The sequence below is a fragment of the Strix uralensis genome, chromosome 7 (genome assembly GCF_047716275.1).
Source record: "Strix uralensis isolate ZFMK-TIS-50842 chromosome 7, bStrUra1, whole genome shotgun sequence".
In the NCBI taxonomy this organism is placed as follows: domain Eukaryota; kingdom Metazoa; phylum Chordata; class Aves; order Strigiformes; family Strigidae; genus Strix; species Strix uralensis.
In genome coordinates, this window is record NC_133978.1 from 40,231,095 (window position 1) to 40,251,167 (window position 20,073).

A 20,073-nucleotide genomic window follows, 5' to 3' on the forward strand; every position below is an offset into this window, starting at 1 on the left:
AATTTCTGCACTAATAAAAAACGTAGTAATTTTATCCAACATGTATAATAATTCCATTTATTTTATTGCTTGGATATAATCAGTCATTTAAATTAATACACAATTTCTTGCAAATGGTTACTAGTGAGAAAATTGCTGACTTGCAGACATTTGATCTACAAACACGTTCATTAAAATCAAACGCCTTCCTGGTACCGTACCCATTTACACTGCCATGTCTGCTGAAAAATTTTAGCCTTCTACTAAATTGCTGTTTCCTAGTCAACACGATGCCAAAGGGACATAATTAGGGTCTGATTAAGTTTTCTGCAGGAGACACAAATATTCAGAGATGTTCTAATATTTTGTTTTGATGGGCTTTTCATACAATCCCTAATTGTCTGACATCCTTTGGTACACTTGAAATAAATACGGTGCGCATGGATACGGGGTTTTTAAAGTAACGTCTCCTTGAACTGCTCCTGGAGAAGAGATTTCTTCTGCAGGGAGACTTGTCCTGTTCTGCGAGAGGTGGTATCTTGGGGACTAGAGACAAAAGAAAGCAAGATGTGCCTCCAGACTCCCCGATTCTCGCCTTTCCTTCAGTAATCCCCTCCTCCCTGTCCTACTTTTCAGCCTGACGTTTCTATTCTGGGTTTCACTGTCTTGATTCATCGGCCCCGTGCAGCCCAAGCTGCTGCAGAGGTTTCTTGGCGGGGGAGGTGGGTGTGAAAGGCCTCAGGCTTGGCCCTTCCACCGCGGCTCCGATGGGACAACAGGCACGTTAATGGCAGAATGGCAGGACCAGCGGCAAGGGGCAGGCTCCCGGGAGGCCGTTTGGTCGCCACAGAGGCCTCGCAGCTCTCTCCAAGCTCCCTCACACTGGTCACCTCACGCGTGTGGCCCAAGGAGAAGTTGGCGCCATCCAACACCCGTCCCTCATGCTCCCGCTCAGCCTCTGCGAAGCGCGGGGAGGGACGAGGCGCTTCCAGGCCTGGCCTGGGACATGGTGGCTGAAGCCCTCGGGGAAACTTGGCCCTTCGCTTCCCTTCCGCGGAGCCAGGAGGGAGCCAGGCTGCCGGGGCGGGAGGTAGCAGCGCTGCTTAAGCGCCCGCCGGCGCGGAGGGGTCCGCAGGATGCGCGGGAAGGGTCTCTCCGCCTCCCCGGTCCCGCTCCCGTCGATGCGGGCGGTGTCCGCCAGGCGGCTCCGCGCCCGGCGCTGAGGGGAGGAGGAGGAGGAGGAGGCGGCGGCGGCGGCGGCGGCGAAAGGAAATTTCCTGCCCGGCTGCCGCCGCCTCTGCCCGCCGCCTCGGGCCGGAGACCGGCTGGGCGTCCCGCGGGCGGGGGCGCCGAGGGGCCGGCGGAGCCACCGCCGAGGGAGCCGGCGAGGCGAGGTGAGGGGAGCCGGAGGGCGGGAAGCGGAGGGCGGAGAAGCAGGGTGGGGGGGAGGAGAGGAGGAAGGACCCGCCCGGGCAGCGGGCTGGGGGCGGCGGGGCCGCCGCTGCCCGTCAGCAGGTGCTTGCGGCGGGGGCCGGGGCTCGGCGCGGAGCGGCGGGGGGAAGCCCCGTCCGCGGGTGCGCGTCGGGAGGAGACCGGGGGGTTTGCGAGCGCGTTCCCGCAGGGCTCCCGGGGCCGGCCCCGGCTGCCCGCTCCTGGGGGTGGGGGACACGCGTGTCCCCTGCTCCACGGGATGCCCGTCCTCGGGAGTGCCCGCTGGAGAGGCCGGAGGGGTTGGGCGCGTTCCCGTGGGAGCCGGGAGGCCAGCGGGCGCCCTGGCGTTGAGGCCGGGTTTTGGGGCGATGCATCGGGGCCAAGCGTTGTGTGACCCACTGTCGGGCATCCCCCTGAACTGGTCTCCAGGTCACCCAACTGGGAGGCACGGTGGCCGGCTCTTCCCCGGCCCCCAGGATGGGGCTCGACAGCCAAGTTCAGGTTTAACAAGGTGTTTTATCTCCTGTCAGTGTGTCCACCTTGTTTTCATCCAGCTCCTTCTGAGGTGAGCGGGGCTGTGGGTCCATGCAGCGTTCAGGGGTACAGGACCAGTGACTGAGGGGGTGACGTGGCTGCATCCAAACTCTTTCACTCTCCCTTGGGTAAAATTATCGTTGTTCAAAACCTTTACGTTTCCGTTGATGCCGTTTATTGGTTTGCTGTTACGTTGGTCGGCTGGTTCCCACGGCTGACAACACGGTGCCTGGGCAAACCCTGAGATTTGGCACCAAAGGGTGCCCCGAGGAAGGGGGTCACTGGGGAGCCAGTGTCGGTGCTGCTGCCCCTGTGCTCCCCAGTGACCCCTTCCCTGGGGGAGAGCGAGGGGCTCGCTGAGGCTCTGGTGAGCCTGGGGCTGCTGGCAAGGAAAGCACCTGGTTGTGTGGAGGTAGGTGTAAATCCTGCAGCTGGTGAAAAACTTTGTGTTTTCCTTATGCAAGCTCTGAGGGAGAAGTCAAATGAGGCTTTTGTGGAAAAAATTGAATTATTACTTGCAAAATTAAAGATACTGTGTTCCCCCCCCCCCATGGTTTAGTTTAAAATAATGACAAACCTCACAAAGATAATGTAAATTTAACTGTCTCCTATAATTGGATTTTTTTTTCACTTTAATTGTGGGTTGTCGAAAGGGTTAATGCATATCTGCTGCAAGATTGGACAGTGTTTTTTAATTGGGAAGGGGTGTCTCTTAATTTTTTTAAATCTTTCTGTGAGGTTGCTCTCCTTGTGGCTTATTTCCATAGAGTGAGGTGATTTGCTGTGTGTTCAGCTGCGTCGCTGCTAAACTACTGCCAGTGCCTGATTTGTATGGGGTAGAGGCTGCTGAGTTAGAAAGAAATGACATCGCTTATTGAGCTTTTTTTTCCCTAAAATGTTATAAGGTCTATGAGAAAACTTAGAAAGTGGAAATAAAGAGGCTGAGAACTGAAAAATATTTATTATGTGCATGGCAATCTTACCTTGTAAAAAAAAAAAAAACAAACTTTTGATAAAAATTAATGATGTTCAGCTGGAAACTTGATGTCATTGAAAAGAGATTTTTATGTGGATATAACAAGCCTCTGGACGAGGAGAGCGCATTAAGTTCCCAGTTATCTTTGCTGGGTAAGAAATGAAACCACTTATGTCATGATGTAGGAAGATGCAGGTGGTCTGGTGGCACCAGCCCTGTATTGTTCTTGCTGGAGGTGGAAGTTGGGCCTTGAGGAGTCCCTAATGGGGTAATGTTAATTACTAATTACTGTTGATGGCGTGGGCGGGGCTTACGGGGCAGCCTGCCCCTGCTTTGTGCTGGGGGTGGTGGCACTTGTGTCCCGGGAGATGAAGGGAGTGAGGATGGAGGTGGGAAAAGCAGAGACCGTCTGGCTGAGGAGTCCGCGATGAGCGGGGCTGTGATGGTGTGGATGCAAATATCACGTACGGGGGCTCTGCATGAGGGAGAGCCAAGGGAGTTAAGCTAGAAACGTTTGTTTTTGCAAGTGACAGAATCAGTTGTTTTAGAAATGTAGGAGGAGAAGGGAAAGAAAATAATGCGAGAAACAAAATGGTGTGGGTGTAGTGTTTGATTCCTTAATTTGCTCTGTCCTTGCTCACAAATAAAAGAATTACACAGAAGCTGTGTTACACCAGCCATCCTTGCTTGCTATGCTTTGACTAACATACTCTGTATTCCTTAAATGCATTTAATATATTCTTTGAAAATAAAAACTGAATTCCTAGTTTAAAAGCTTCCTGACACCTTTAATAAAACCAAACATCTTTATATTCCTTAAATCAGTGTGATGATGCTGTTTGGACTACAGTAATTTATCCTCAGCCTGTGAAATGCAGGTGCAAAGTGGATAATTTTAGCATGTTTGGGTCCTAGTTTGCTTTTGTATCTTGCTTTCTCTCCTCTTTTCCACTTCACATGTTTATGTACATGTTACCCAGCTCGATCGATGTTTTTCATCTGTATGAGTTAAGGGCTGACCTCTGCCAGAACAGCTGCCTCGAATCCCCATTTTTCTTGGTCTTATTTTTCTTCCCCTTCCCTCCGTTGCACTCCCAGCTCCCGGATTATACGGCCTGGGCAATGTCAGAAATGCACCATGTGGGCTGAAATTATGGGGAGCTGGAAGATGATGGTTCGGGGACTCTGCAGATTTGAGGTCTGTGTAAGACCTTCCTCTTCCTCGTGAATTCTCAGGAAGGTGAAGCTGAGGACAGGCAGAGCTGCAGTCCTTGCCTTGCACAGGTCGAGTGGGCTCTGGCATGTTCCCAGCTGGAAGGGGCCAGCAGTGGCTTTTGGGGATTTTGAAGTTTGTATTTTCTTGGCCTCTTTCTCACAGGATGGTGTGTCCTTCGTTACAGCAAAAGTTGCACTCGTGAAATAAGTTTGGCGCCTTGCGCTGCGCCCGTGGTGCACTTTTTGATTCTTCTGTAGGACAAGCTGTGCCATGAGTTGTTTTTTTGGAGTCATTGGTTTATGGATCAAAGCTGCAGAGCTGTGTTATTAACTGAACTTGTTTTAGAGCATGTGATAGGAGTACTTCGACCGGTGTACTTGGTGACCTTTCTCTTTCATTTAAGAGGTTATATGAAGAAAAATGGTGGACGTGGGTTGACAAATTACAAAGTGAAAAAGAGCTGTAGGAAGTCAGTGGCACAATCCTGCCTTGTCAGAGATGTCCTTGGACTTTTCAGAGAAGTCAGCTATGTTATCAGTAAAGTGCTTATATACTACTTCATGTTTGATGATGTCACGTAAATTTGTTCACTGAGGTTTTTGGAGCGGGTCAGTCATACTGTGGCGAAGAACAAAAAAGAGCTGAGGGGAGTGCTGAATGCTGTGTGGGATGAAAAACAGAATGATAAAAAGGAGCAATGACTGTTTGCCTTAGTGATGTGAGCAGAGTCCCCCCTGCTCACTGAAGGAGTGGGAGGTTCTGCAGGACAAATTGCTCGATTATAAAGCTGAGGATTATGTTTGTACCTCCTTTGAATGATGTTGTCATTTTGTAAATGTGATATTATATTTCAGTCTCTATTTCCAAAATACTCTTCAGCACAGATTTATGACAGGGCTTAACACCAGGTGGAGATCCTGTGTTTGAAGGTTGTATCAGAGCACTTGAAGGCCATCACCAATGAATGAAGATGCTTTAGTGAAAAAACAACTTGCCTTTGCATAGAAACATTACAGTGAATGACTCTGTATCTGAAAGTACCCTGAAAATTCCTCAGCGAAAGCAGTTGGCAAGAAAACAGCTGGTTTTGGTAGAAGGTGCTGTTCTGTGGGTGCTGGGGGTCGGTAAGTAAGAAGGGGCCGGCTGAGTGGTGGGGGCTGATCTCCGTGGGGAGCAGAGGTGGGGCAGGTTGGGCTCTCGTTCCTGCCCAGGAATGGGGAAAGCAGCAGCGAGACAAACCCACGTGCTGAGGCGCCCACGGTCAAACCCCTGCTTTCAGAAGGGTGATGCTGGCGTTTTTAATTTTTATGTAAAACGTAGTGATGGGGGCAAGGCAAAGAGATTGCTGAGTATACAGTTATATGTTTGAGTTTACTGAAGGGTGTAAGGGGCTCTTAGGAGTTTTCTCAGGGTTAGCAGGAGTGGTGCATTCAAAGTAGATGGAGAGCTGTGTGAGAAATTGCTGCTTGTTTAAAATGGAAGGCTCATTACCATAATTGTCGTGTTTAGAGATAACCACGCAGTTTACCCCATCCTGGAATGTAAGCCGTACACTGCATTTCAAGGAAATACTTGGATTTTTTTTTTTTTTTTTTTTTTTAAATTAATGCCTAAAGAGTGTAGGAGGAACAGTGCAAGGCGGTGTTCCCGGGGAGTCATGGATGCAAACTGAAACTTGGCCACTTGCTCCGCGTCCAGCGGGCGCCGGGATGCTGTGGTTTTCCAGCGCCGCGTCTTCGCGGGCCGGGAAGCGGCAGCAGAGGAGCCAAACCTGAGAGCTGCCGGTGGGGTGCCTGCAGTGAGCAGGTCTTTGTTTCTTGACAGACGTTTCATGATTGATTTCTTGATACAATATTAATGAAAGCCGAATCCCTCTATAACCTAAAATATAATTTGGTGCCCCGTAATCGAAAGTCTTGTAAATTGACTTGATGCATTATTAAAGAGTTCTGAATTACGTATTCTTTGTGGAGCACCGTGTATGGGTACCCTGTATGTGATGCTTGTTTTATGGGTTGAGAGCTGTCTTGGGGAATGATTCAGATATTGCTTTAACTGATTTGCGATGTGATGCAGCAGAATTCAAGCTGAATGAAAAGTGGCTGTAGCCACCAGGCTGCTCTGCACAGGCTTTCTGCATCCTTTTGAACTGTAATCTTATCTTCTTTTTCTCATTGCTTATGCCCTTCTGCACAAGGTTTCATCCAAGTGTAGTCTTTGTCCTGTCTGATAATATATTGTATAATCCCAAATGCTATAAGGGTTAATATTAAAAAAGAAGTGCCTGTGTTTGTTCCAAACTTTTTGCTAAAATGTAGATATCTTTTAAATATGTATGTACAACAGACTGGAAGACTTGTGTAAGCCAGAGCTGAAATGAGATACTGGTAAGGCAGAGATTAGGAGAAGATCATCATCAGCAATTTATTGAAGTGTTTGTACAAGATTTATTTTTGAGTTATTCACAACATGGAACATATTTTTCAGGCATGTGCACAGTGCTGTGCCTTTTAATTCAGTCGATTTACTGCAGATATTCCATCACAGTATCCTTTTGCCTGCCAAAATCCTCTGTGGGGTCTGCAGAGGATGCCTCTGGGCAATGGAAGAGTAGATGGGAGATTTTCTTGCTGATGGGAGACAGTGATGCTGTTGGACTGCATTTTGGTTGCGGCGTGCTCAGATTTTTCTTTCTAAGTAAGCCAGCCAACCCATTACCTCCAGTGAAACAGCTCCCTGCGCAAGTGTAGCATTAAAGGCTCATTTTTTTTTTCCTATCCTCCTGGCCCTGGCAGCACACGAGGAGACGAGTGGCCTCGCTGATGGTCTGCCCTGGCACCCGCAGCACAGGCACAGGAGCCCTCGCCCTGCCTGGTGCCGTGGCCATTGGGCACGGGGGGAAGCTGCCTCCACTCCTCACCGAGTACATCCCCTGTCCACCAGTGATGCCCTAAAAATGCCCTTTTTCCTTTGACTCCTGGCTTGTGACTCACTGATGAAGTGGCAAAGCAGAACTAGATGCTTGCAGACATCTAGTGCTTGCCCATGCAGAGGTGATGTGTCTGTGCTCAAAGGTGGCTCCTGGCTAAGGGAAGAAATCAAACTGGAAAGAAATTTGTTGGGGTAGTTTGTTGCTTGCAGTGACAGCTTATTGTCACTGGAAAATGTGGCACAACTCAGTCGTGTGCTTTTCGATCCCTTTTATCCCCGCTGTAAAAAAGGAAAAAGTGCTCAGTCCTGAAAACCTAGCTTATCAGAGATTTTCTAATGTAAAGTAATAATTTTCGGTAAGAATGAGAGATCTGAGCAGGTAAAACCAAATAACAAAACTGTAAATCAGGTAAAGATGAGATGAGATATGAACTAAAAAACATAGATGAGTGATGGAAGTGACAGTTTTTTGGATTATTGGCACCGAGAAGAAGCAACTGTTTCATGCAGGAGAGTGGGGATGCCCTGGCAGCTGGGCAAAGCTGTGCCAGTCATGCTGCTGTTCACTGAAGGTGACACACACAGGCAACGATGCAGCAACGTCAAGAATCGCCAGGAAAAATGCCGTCTCATAAAGGCTTTGGGTCAATAGTACTATGAATTTTTAAGAAAAAGCAAATAGCTAGCAGAAGACTTACAAGGGAATCAAGTGAAAATTGTATTACTCCTGTCACTGAAAAAAATCAGGACAAAATAATTAGATAAGCTGGAGGATAAATTTTTCTACCGCAGCAAGGGAGTTAGCTGAACTAAGAGGTCTCTTCCTACTTCGAGGTTTTGTTGCTGTGGAGGCACCAGAGCATAATTCAGAATGAAATATGCAACTCCACATTCATGACAAGATCTTACTCTTTCTGAGACCAGGCGGTTGCAGGTTTCCTGATGGTTGAGTGTTTCTTTAATTGTTGTGGTTCTTGAGTTTTCTTCCTCTTCAGTAAAATCAATATTTCTTTCATCTGAACTAGCTTTTAAAAAAAACTTAGCTAAAATGGAGCGCTGCCATCGTTCACGACAGTGCCTTGCAGGGGGGTGACTGAAGACTAGCAGAATAATTTTGATTATCGGCCAGCGTAACCAGACTGAGGTGAACTGTGGGAGCACGATGCTCTTAAACATCACTTTCCCGTGGACGCGGTGTAATGTGGGTTGTAACAAGGCCACAATAATTTGGTTGCACAGAGCTGGTACTTCCCAGCCTGTGGCCTTGCAGCTGAAGGGACATGGTGCCCCGTGGTTGGCTGGTGTCCTGCCTGCGGGCGGGACCACGTTCCCTGAGCTTCGTGCTACGTCGTCTCTTATCTTGGCATTTGCTCCCATCACTTGTTACCTCTCCTGGTTCTTCTAATGAAATTTTTTATCAGAAACAAAAGATAGCTCTTTGGCGATGAGAGAGAGCCCATGTAATCACAACTTGAAGCTAGCGATGAGAATTTGTGGTTAAAGACCCTCTTGTTTTCAGTACATTTGATGAAGGATCTATAAATATTTCCTTACCAAGAGCTGTAATTCTTTCGCTTCAGAGCAGTTTTCACTACTACATGGGATGCATTTTAATTTGTTTCTTAGAGGGGCAATTCACTTTTCAACCAACCTTTCTGTCTTTTAATTTATTTTTGGTAAAATGTGGCAATTTGTAAGCATATCTGTGTGTAAAATCTGCAGAGAATTTACCATAACTTATTCAGATACTTTCTTGTCTCACTTGTCTGAGTAGTGCCAGGTCTACTCTCACTTCCAGTGTGCTTCAGTTGCAATTTTTAGACTTCCAATGCTGTAAGACTGGTTGGAAGAGTGTGAACCTTTCAAAGTGTACTTAAAATTATTTTTTTCCTAACAGATTTTATTGCTGAACATGCTGATTTCTTCACCTGTAGCTGTTTTTCAGCTGAATTCCAAACTAACAGTGCAGATTAAAAAAATAAACAAGCAAATGAAAACAATCTTGTCCGATACAAATATATCTATTAACCCTTCTTCCATCTGGCTTGCTATTTCTTTTAGTAAATCCCATTTTTATTGTCTTTTGCTCTTTAATCTTGCTGTCTTTGCTGTTTGTCCTTTGATTATTTTTCTGTGCATTCCTAGCCTTAGTTTCTGCTGTAATCCGCTGTGTATGGCTCGAGCTACAATGCTGTGCTTTTTCATGAGTAGTAGGCTGTTGGTTTAAAAAAGCAATGGATAATGTTTGTATCCCATGTTCTACAGCTTTAGATGTCTCAGGTACTTTCTGAGGGGTTTTTTTTTTTTTTTAAATTTAGATTTGGGTTTCATGAATGTGTTTAATCAGACTGCACAGTGTCACTTAAAATATTTAATTACTCAACAATATTAATTTATCTGCTGCCTGTTTCTACTAATCTTGTACAATTGGGCCAAGTTTGCAAATTGCTACTGAGAGCAAGATAGCAGTAAAAAAGCTTTCATAATGCAGAAGAAAAGCCTTTGTATAAACAAGTTAAAATGATATATGCTTTTCCTGTTAAACAGAGAGATGACTTTAAATGGGTTCACATTATCATTTTGTTTGCAGTTGTCAAAAACTCATTAATTTTAAGTCAAACTACCTAGCTTGCTGCTTCAAATTGCTTTTAAATTACACATGGGCTGATCAGTCTTGAAAAGCCAAATTAAAAACTCAGCTGAGGGCACATTTCAAGGCCACAGATACAACACTTAATTCTAATCTGGTTTTCACAGGCTAACCTCCCACCTCCAGCACCTCTCCGGTTCCCGGCAGAGCTGGGGGGAGAGGAAGTTTTAGTGACTTAGATATTTCTAGGAAGGCTGGGAGGAAAAGAAAAGGTGGAAACAGGGAACTATATTTAAATAATGACCTATTTACATTGCTTAGTTTGAACTGTTAGAAGCAAACTTAGAAAGATGTGACGTTGAGATAATTGGTACTGTTATGTGTGATTTTTTTTTTTTTTTTTTTTTTTTTCTTTCCGAGGAGACTTGCTCCTACTCCAGTGTAAGTCCCTCTCTGTTTCATCGAAGCACAACGTGACTTGACCTGCGGTACAGAGTGATGTGCAGGAGGGCTCTTGGCAGTCAGATACTTCACTTTTTCTTTTTTTTAATGTCTTTGACCAGAAAACTGCAGAAGTTATTTACAAGTTATGTGTCCACGTGACTGACTGAGTTGTAATTTGTGCTGGAAAAGCTGCAGAATTGCTGTATTATATCGAGCTATTAGCCCTTGAAATTTGGCCTCATTTACCGGGATCTTCAGAGGAAGAAACTTGAATAATTTCCTTGAAAAATCACTGAACCCTCAAAATTTGCTCTGTAAACAGTGTTTTACATTTCTAAAGGCCCTTGGTTAGCAGTTTATTCTTTAAAATGAAAGCTTAATGCCTTCCAAAAGAGATTACATATTTTGTCCAGTGTAGCTCTGTATGCAGTTAACCTCTTCAGGCTCAGTTCTGCCTGTCTGTCACTGTCCCACCAGCATACTGCTTTTTCCTCCTGTGATGTTATATTTAAATATGATAAATTTTAGCAGGTTAATTGCCCACGATACCTTTTAGATTTTTTTTTTTTCTGGTACTCTGTCTTTCCCTCATCTGCCGGGCTCTTTCACATCAGTTTTGCCAGCTGTAATGTCTACATTTCCTGATGTTGGTTTTGCTTTAAAAAAATGACAAGGAAAGGTCCTGCAGTGGCTGAGCCTCCGTGACATCTTCTGGATCTTAGAAGGAGAGAAAACGGGGGTGGAATTGGTGTCAAAGTTGGAAACAGCTTGCACCGTACTGTTCCCTGATAATATACTGACTTCTTTGGGGCATTGTGCTTTCTAACTGATATTTGACTGCAGTGGATATTTTCATAGCTGTCAGCCTCGGTGGGGAATGGAGGTACCTTTTGTTCCTCGTTGGGGATTGTATGAAAGAGAGCTGAAACACAGGGACTGTCAGAAGGAAGAGAGCAGAGAGCCTGGGAATAGCTGCTGGTTTATCTCCAACCTGCCCCTGTAATCTGTACAGGGCTAATGTTTTAAGTAATTAATACTATGCAGGATGCTTTGGTGCTGAAGATGTTCTTTAAGGACAGTTTTGCGCCATGTACTTTTATTGTAATTGAACTTAAAGGTGGCTGGTTATGACATGCTGAAAGGAGAAGAAAGATTATGTTAGAAAATTCCCTCGGGGGGAGGGCTGTGATTTTTATCTTTTTTAAAGGAGAAAGTATCCTGCTTGCAAAATGAGATGAAAAGTATTCCAGCAATAGATTAGCAGAAGAAAAATCTTCTGGGTTTCGAGACAGTGCATTTATTTACTTTGGCCCTTGTGGCAAGGTAAGACCCTCAAGCAACTCTGCATTTTCGGAGACAAAGCTTATTTTGGAGTTTTTGGAGGATAGATAAATAAGAATCCACTGTTCCTGTCCAGCCTGGCTGTGGTCTGCCGAGATCTTTCCCCTCCGGAGAGAAACTATTCAGCCCCTTAAAAAATGATCCAGTGTGAGCTTTGGGGACAGACCGTGGCTGAGCTTTTGTCCCCAGGGCTCCTTGTTGCAGAAGGCGCTGGGGCTGCCTGCCCCGCGGGACGCTGCTGCCGCTGGGAGCTGCAATCGGAACCAGCTCCGGAGCGTGGGACAGGAAGGGACTATCCTGCTGGACGGCTGTCTGCAGAAATGTGCCCAGCTGTCCAGGGGCCGGAGAGGGGAAAGCGATGTTTTGTCAGTTTTTCAGCTAGAAATGCATTCACAGCTGTGTACCAGTTTTCAGAGGGGTGTTTACAGGATTTAATTTTTGCTTTCATACCTGAATTTTATATATATTTCACTTTTAAATTTAATGACTTCTACTAAACATAGCTGTTTACATCTGTAATACAGATACTAGTTGATCTTTAAGGTCCCTTAAAGATTTTGTAGTCTTCTTCAAAACCTCCAGGCTCTCCTGTTCTCTTAGAGCTGTTGTCCTGTGCTATTACACAGCCCCATATCTATCCAGCAGTGCTTTGGGCAGCTTTTAATGTCTTAAATGATGATGCTACTATGCAAAGACATGTTGAAAGGTGGATTTCTACTTATTCATTTAACTTATTGCTCAAGTGCAGTAATGTTTTTCACGGTGTTGCTGAGAGGCTCTGACAGTGCTCTGTCCTGCTGCTCTCAACCCTTGTTGCATCCAAGTAATTAATATCCTCATCACTGATGGAATCCACCAGGTTGGATTTTTATTAAGCTGCTTGCAAAATAATTTTCTGAAGCTGTCAGCGACTTGGATGCGTGACAGTTACTTCCACTTCCACATGTGCACTCTGCCTGGAAGTGAGTAGCTGTGTTCTCATCCTCCTCCGTGAGTTTATGCCCACAGTGCTAAACCCCATAATAACCATTGCATGACTGATAACGGAAACATCATCTTTGTAGCAAACAGAAAGTAAGATCCTGGTGTAGTTCAGCTGGTTTTCAAGTGTCTGGGCTGTAGTACAGAAAATTGCATATCCTCATTTACTGCTCTCTGTAGGTGTGTGCTGTTATGGCCAAGAAATAGAGGCTGATGATTCAAGGTCAATGAGACAGCAGACTGGCAGGATTTGTTAATAGATATCCGTTGGTGGTAGGATCATGTAACCTACCTGGACAAAGCATTTGACACTGTCCCACACGACATCCTTGTCTCTAAATTGGAGAGACATGGATTTGATGGACAGACCACTCGGTGGGTAAGGAATTGGCTGGATGGTTGCACTCAAAGAGTTGTGGTCAACAGTTCAATGTCCAAGTGTTGAGCAGTGACGAGTGGCGTCCTCAGGGGTCGGGGTTGGGACTGGCACTGTTTAACATCTCTGTTGGTGACATGGATAGTGGGATCGAGGCACCCTCAGCAAGTTCACCAACGACACCGAGCTGTGTGGTGCGGTGACGTGCTGGAGGGAAGGGATGTGCCATCCAGAGGGACCTGGACAGGCTGGAGAGGTGGGACCTGCAAACCTCATGGAGTTCAACAAGGCCAAGGGCAAGGTCCTGCCCATGGGTCGGGGCAATCCCAAGCACAAATCCAGGCTGGGCGAGGAGTGAATGGAGAGCAGCCCCAAGGAGAAGGACTTGGGGGTATCAGTGGATGGAAAACTGACTGTGAGCCAGCAACGTGTGCTGGCAGCCCAGAAAGCCAACCGTGTGCTGAGCTGCATCCAGAGCAGTGTGGGCAGCAGGGCAAGGGAGGGGATTCTCCCCCTCTGCTCTGCTCTCGTGAGACCCCCCTGAAGTGCTGTGTCCAGCTCTGGGGGCACCAACATCAGAAGGACAGAGACCTGCTTGAGCGGGGCCAGAGGAGGCCACGAAGATTCTCGTGGGGCTGGAGCAGCTCCCCTGTGAGGACAGGCTGAGAGAGTTGAGGGTGTTCAGCTGGAGAAGAGAAGGCTCCAGGGAGACCTTAGAGCGGCCTCCCAGGACTGAAAGGGGCTACAGGAAAGGGGGGAGGGACTCTTGATTGAGGGGGGGGGAGGGGGGGATAAGATGAGGGGTAACAGCTTTAAACTGAAAGAGGAGAGATTTAGATTAGACCTAAGGAAGAAATTGTTCCCTGTGAGAGTGGTGAGGCCCTGGCACAGGTTGCCCAGAGAAGCTGTGGCTGCCCCCTCCCTGGAAGGGTTCAAGGCCAGGTTGGACGGGGCTTTGGGCAACCTGGGCTAGTGGAAGGTGTCCCTGCCTGTGGCAGGGGGTTGGGACTAGATGGTCTTTAAGGTCCTTTCCAGTCCAAACCAGTCTGATTCTGTGATCACTTTGAAGACATTCCTTTTATAAAGGTAGATTTATGGCAAATGCTTATATTGTATTTTACTTTTAAAAACATTAAAAAAAAAAAAAAAAAGACCAACCCCCTGAAAGGCTTGTCTGGCAAAGCATGATGTGCCCCTTTGATGGTACTTGGATGCTTAGGTTCCTATGCCCCTTTACTAAGCAGATGGACAAGTTGAAGTTCAGTGGAGAATAGGTGCTATGTCACAGTTCCTCACCCATGGAGCATCGGGGTTAAAATTGGAGCTGGGATATTCTGTCTTCCTCCCAGCAGTCAGGTTATTCTCATAACAAGGAGAATGACATATGCTCTGCAGCCCCTCAGAGAAATAGTCCTTTCTCACACGGTGTGTGGGTGTGAGCTTGTATTATTTTTCTGTGTTTGGGAGCAGGTCCAGCTGCTGCTGGGATGGAAGGAGGCTGTGCCTGATCCTTCTGGCAGAGCAGGCTCAGGCTCTTGAACTGCCTCTCAATGGTCAGCGGGCGTTTGCATGCACAGAACGCTGAATTTAAGTATATGAGAAATGTGTTTTCACACTGGTTGTATTTTAACACTGCTGCTTTTGCCATGATCAGAATGGAAAGTTGGTGGTTGGGTAAATTTTCAAACTGTTGTATCTGTACATGAGGCATGCTGCTGTTAAACAGGACATTCGAAGTTGAGAAGCGTATTAATACTGTATTTTTTCCAAGATTAATGTATTGTGTTTTCAAAGGCAAATTTTTTGTGAGTGTCATATAATTAAAACCTCTAGGAACCTAGATACGTTGCTATCTTAATATTACTGTAAATTTGAAAACTTGTATTTCCCGGTTTATAAACTTGGGTATGTGCACTCCCCAGCACTGTACCCCTAAACTGGCAGGCTGGTTTACTTAAGCTCTGCCTTTAGTTGCTAGAGAGAATCTTCTGCAGTGATAATTCAGACAACCTGTGGGCTTCTGCCCTGTACTGAGGGCACTTCTGGCCCCGAGACACTTGTCCTACCTTGTCCCGCTCTCTGATGAGGGAAGGGAGCACGGAGAGATTAACTGGTCGAGTTCCAGTGTTGGGCAATGTATATTTTATAGATCTATTTGTGTCTATTCATATATAGAGATTGATTCTTGCAGCTAAAAGAAACTTACCAAAGCCAACAGAACAAGGTAAATACAATAAAAATATTTTAGTTTATTTCTTGTATACGAATAACAATGATAACCTGATTGGTAGACAAAATTCATGGATAGTTTGAATGGGAATAAAACAAGGTGTGATTTTTTTATTTTTTTTTTTTTAAGATTTGAAGTGAAACTTCAGCCTGTTGATGTTTAGTTTCCAGGGATGGAGGTGGCTTATGTCAAGCTGTTTGGGGAAAGGCAAGATGAAGAGAACAGATAATCATGAATTCAGGAGAGGGCTGTGGTGATGCCTGGGTCGAGTGGCAGGTGGGTGAGGGTATGAGAAACCCCCTGAAGGGGCAGGGTTTGGAAGGTGGAAGTGGGCTTGCGAGTTCCTGGCTCTGGTGGTCATCACCTCCTTGGTATAACCGGCTACAGGGCAGAAGTTGCAGCTAGTAAGGGTGGTGGGCTTTCCTGTTTCTGCTTTGAATAACAACCTGAAGCCAAAGAACACCTTGCAAATGTATCCTTATGTGCATTAAAGATTTTGTCGTAAAAATGATTTTTTTATAACAAGATCTGCCCTCATTTTTGAATGAATCAAATCTGGCCGTGCTGCAGCTTTCCCTTAGGTAAGCACATTTCCTGATTGCTTTTCATTTTGAGACACTCTGTAGCTTTGGTGCTTACTGAAAGTTGCTTCAAAATGCAAGGATGAAACAAAAAACCTGAAATTTTTAAGAAAATACTGCATTTCTTTTGAGTATTTTTCACCGGAGGTGATACAAGCACATCTGTTGATGTCTAGTAGGCTGCTGCTCAACCCAGCCTTGAGGAACCACAAACACCCATTGTGTTGGGCAACACGATGGGCTCTGGAGCTCGCTTGTCACACGGTGCCAAACACTGAAGCTATTCACAGTGTCTGATCCAAGGGGCTGGCTGACAGCAATCTTTATCTCTGCATAGAAACTAGAATTTTCCTCTGGGACAGAAGCAACAAAGCTTGAGGGGAAAAATGACCGTGTTCAGCACCGATTTGTTGCATCCTGTCAACGGCAAGGCCGGAGTGTAGGGAAGTCTCTCCACTTCCCTGAGCCAAAGGCAGGTGGTATCAGCTCTTTAGTATCTGGGGCTTATGGCTGTGTTTTATATATGCTTATCTTTCTCACAAGTGGGGCTTTTTATTTATTTTTTTCATATCTTATTAGGTCAGAAGGGCATACTGCTTTCTGGAAAGATTCCTTGTAGTATTGATCTATTTTTTTTTAACACTATTGATGAATTGTATCTATGGAACATAAGTGCAGTTTCAAAATACTGTTGTGATCTCAGGTAGAAGGCAAAGGGAACTTTTTTGGGTGGTTTCAGCATCTAAAATCAACAGTTAGAAATGATACAGCATGTAAACATCAGAAGTAGTACTGCATTTGCTGGGAATTGGTGGCATGTCAGAATTTGCTGCTTAGGGGTTTGCAGCAGCTGAACAGTAGCTTATAAATTTTCAAAAGTATTAAACAGATTCTGTTAGTTTTTGGGGCCAAAAGGAAACAAAACTCAGAAACCACAGAGGCATTTGTGTAATTTCCGACTCCATGTTTAAGAACTCCCATGGGAACCTCTTAAAACCAACAGGTGTTTTCTAGCTTTTTAGGTCTTTATTGTTTTCTAGCTTTTTAGGTCTCCCTGGAAACATAAACAATTGCATCACATGCCTGCTCTTTGATCAGAGTCTTTAAATACTGAAACTCTTCTTGTTTAATTGCAACACATGCTGTTTGGTAACATGAATTTGTGAAATAGTGTATCCTTAAAATAGCTTCATACCTAGGTCGTGGTAAATACATAATCAAATTCAAGCTGTACCAAGGTACTAAGTGGGGGAAATTGGTAATTGTTGCAGTAAAATTAATTTCGGGATTGTTGAGACAACAAAGTTGTTGTGTTTCTTTGGTTTGGGGTCTATTTTTGGTCCGTTTTAATTATGCCAGTTAAATAATTGAGCAAGGATGATGTTTATGGCAGCAATTCCCTAGTGTGGCAGAGCCTCAAAATAGGAGGTTGCTCCATCCCGAATCCCTGTAGCCCACATTGCTTCTGGATTGTCTGGCAGCTGTTCGTTTTATTTTTTTTTTCCCAAGGCATGCAAGCAGGTATTGAATATGTCTATGCTGTCATCTCTGTCTGTAGGAAGAATGGGCAAACAAGGCATTGCCTGTTTATAAAGTTGCTGGAACGCTAGAATCATTTGTGTGCTTTGTTTCCAAGCAAACAAAATCAGGACAATGGGGAAAGGATATTGTTATTGGGCCTCTGGGACTCTGCGACTGCATTTTATTTTGAAATAGCCTTTAATATTTCTGACCTGATATCCTGAGCAATATAAGAAAATTCCAAGTGGATAGCTAGCTTTCCTTATTTTGGAAATGTCTCTGCTTCCCCCCATTTTTTATTTATTTATTTTTTTTAACTTAAGATGCAGGTTATTTTCTTAATGCCAGACCAGCTTATCTGCTGGTGGTGCACCACTGTGTCTGAGAAGTTCAGTAAAAAATAATTCTCAACACAAATGAAACCAGCTAATGTGGTGTCGATGTCCTGCCAGATGGTAAAGCAGAAAGTAAAAAAGGGAAATAAATTATGCAGATAAATAGCATCACAAGAGGGAGCATTGAGTATAGGGTTAGATGATGGATGTTGTTTGAGACTGTCTTGAGTGTCCGTCCGTCCATGAGCTTTCAGCCAGGTAGGATCAAGTCTTTAAAATACCATCTGAATGAACAAGGAACCTTTATAATGTTGGATCCTAGAGAGGGCTAAAATTATGTCATGGCCTTGTGGTCCAGAGATCCAAATCCAAACTATTTCTCCTCCCAGCCTTGAATACTATTAGCAGGCATTATTCCGTAGATGTCTTTTAAAACTTTATTTTAAAATGTTGTTTCATGTTAACTGAATGGCCCAGGGCAGGCAGGGATCCCTTGCTCCAGCCTGAAGGGAAGCACTTGAACGGCGCTTCAGCACAACGGTCCAGTTTGATGCTGTTTGGGTTTAATTTAGCAGATTTGGGGCGTTTTCTAGGGTTATTTTTACAAGAGAAGGAACAACTTTCTTGCTGGGAATGCTGAGCAGTTGTTACTGCGTGTGGGTGGGCTGTGTCTGGGCGATGTTACACTTCATTTTGGCTCATCTCTTGGGGGATACCTTCTCTCCATTTATGTCTTCAGTAACATGTTTACTGTTAGCATTTAAAAAGAAAATAAATCTGGTTTTCATTTTCCTTTTACAATGTTTCTGCATAACAAATGGAACAAATTTATTGCGTATTCTCGCTGAGTTAACCTCAGTTCCTGGTAACCCACGAGGACCAGCCAGGAGCCAATTTAGTCTGTGCAGACTCTGTTTCAGCAATACTTCTGCTCGCCGTGAAATAAAAAGTCTACTGATATTGTGAAATAATGCATGGTATTGTGAAGATATAGAGTACATTATTGCATGGTATTAAGACACTAACAGGGATAGATATCTGGGTTAATGTTGTGGCATTCTGTGCTGCTTCCTTCCGAGGCTTAGGCTATGTACTCTTGAGAGTGTCTCTGATGCTGACCTGGTGGGGGTGGCTTGTGCAGAAGCTTTCTTATATTTTTGACTGAGGCATAAAGTGATCATTCCTGGTAACAAAATGATATTTCTGTCATTCATGTCTGTTAGAGGGACAAGGACAGCTTGGACAGATAAGAAATGGCCATTAAAAGAAGAGGTAAGAGCTGCTGTCAAAATTCTTTTTCATGATTATGTACAGAATTTGCCACGTGACTGAAGAAATCTCATTGGCAAATGTAGGTTTTGGAGAAGAGGAGCTACAGAAAGATGCTGCTCCTTACAGTAAACACAGGAGGAATGAAGAGAGAAAAATCCTTCCTTAGATGCACCAATGTGTTTGCTGCCATCAGTAAAAGTGACTGGGACGTCCTTCATATTGTCTCAAAAAGATTTTTAAAAAATTTGCAATAATTAGGGGAGCTTATGACGACTTGCTAATAGTCCTCATCTTCCAGCGTTTGTGCCATCATTTCACTTCTGAAGGCTTTGGGCTGGGATGTGGTTCTTCTCTTCGGTTCCCCTCCCTCACCCAGCTGTGGTTTACCTACTGGGAAGCTGCTAAACCAGTCCTAGCTCTGAGGCCTTGGCTTCCTGAGGGCCCTGAATTTTAGGTTGAAGGATGAGAACAGTCAGAGGTCTTTAAAACTTAGACCCTTTGGGTTTCTGTCCTCCTGAAACAGATCTCCCTGGGAGCTGTGGTTGCAGTAGGGGCACTTTACACTCCACAGGGAGATGTAAGAGAGGAATATGCATGACCCAGGAGACTGTGTGTTGATTTTTTTCCACATCCCTGGAGTGTGGACGGCATTCTTGGTGTGGCCCATCAGTCTCTTGAGCGATTCACATCTTTTGTTGCTGGTTTGTGGACCTGCCTGCCAGGTCCCGTCACCATGTCTGTCCCTTCTGTAGCTTCAACCTCAGAGCAAGAGGGAGAGAAGAGCACACGAGCAGAAAAGGCCTTTCTAAGCTGATTGATTTCTAGCTCTATGGTGTTTATAGTTGAATTCATCTGTGTAGGGCTATCCAACCACCAGTATTGGAGGGAAAGGTTCATCTGAAAGACAGGCACTGTTATTTGAGCCTTTTAAAGGCAACCAAGTCGAAGAGGGTGTTTTCTTCATGGAAAAATAGTCTGTGCTAAAAGCTGGGCATAACTCTCCATTATTTAAGGAAGTGGAAGGGACTGGGGCAGCAGAAGAGCTCATAGAGAGTCAAGTCTACCCCTTGACTTTAACATGTGGACTTCACTCTGAAAAAAACGTGTGTAATACATGCATTGGAAGTTATGGGACTCTGGAGGTGGCAGGAGTCACTGTACTGGTCATCATCCTCAGCCTTGAACAGCTCCTGGACATCTCAGAAAATATATCGGTGTTCATTATGTGTTTTCAGCTTGGAGTTGTAGAACTCCTCCCTCATCGTGTTTTTGTAAAATAGTGAGAGTCCATATGAAATCCTGTATTTTTAAAAGGAGATTCATCTGTTTTTATTT

The 20,073-nt window shown here is 45.0% G+C and overlaps 1 protein-coding gene across 5 annotated transcripts in view; it reads left to right on the plus strand.

The window, feature by feature from the left end:
• The first annotated feature begins 1,254 nt into the window (after positions 1-1,254).
• PTPRE (protein tyrosine phosphatase receptor type E) overlaps positions 1,255-20,073 on the plus strand; it is a 113,556-nt gene continuing 94,737 nt past the window's right edge. For 2 of the 5 annotated variants that reach the window (XM_074875540.1, XM_074875538.1), the window contains exon 1: positions 15,908-16,082. Coding sequence is in view for 1 of the 5 variants with exons in the window: in XM_074875537.1 (XP_074731638.1) it covers positions 3,184-3,188 (5 nt within the window). In the remaining 4 variants the exon portion in view is untranslated. Of the gene's footprint in view, positions 1,374-3,042; positions 3,189-15,907; positions 16,087-20,073 lie in introns of those variants that run through there. The other 3 variants (XM_074875542.1, XM_074875537.1, XM_074875539.1) reach the window with 3 other exon arrangements.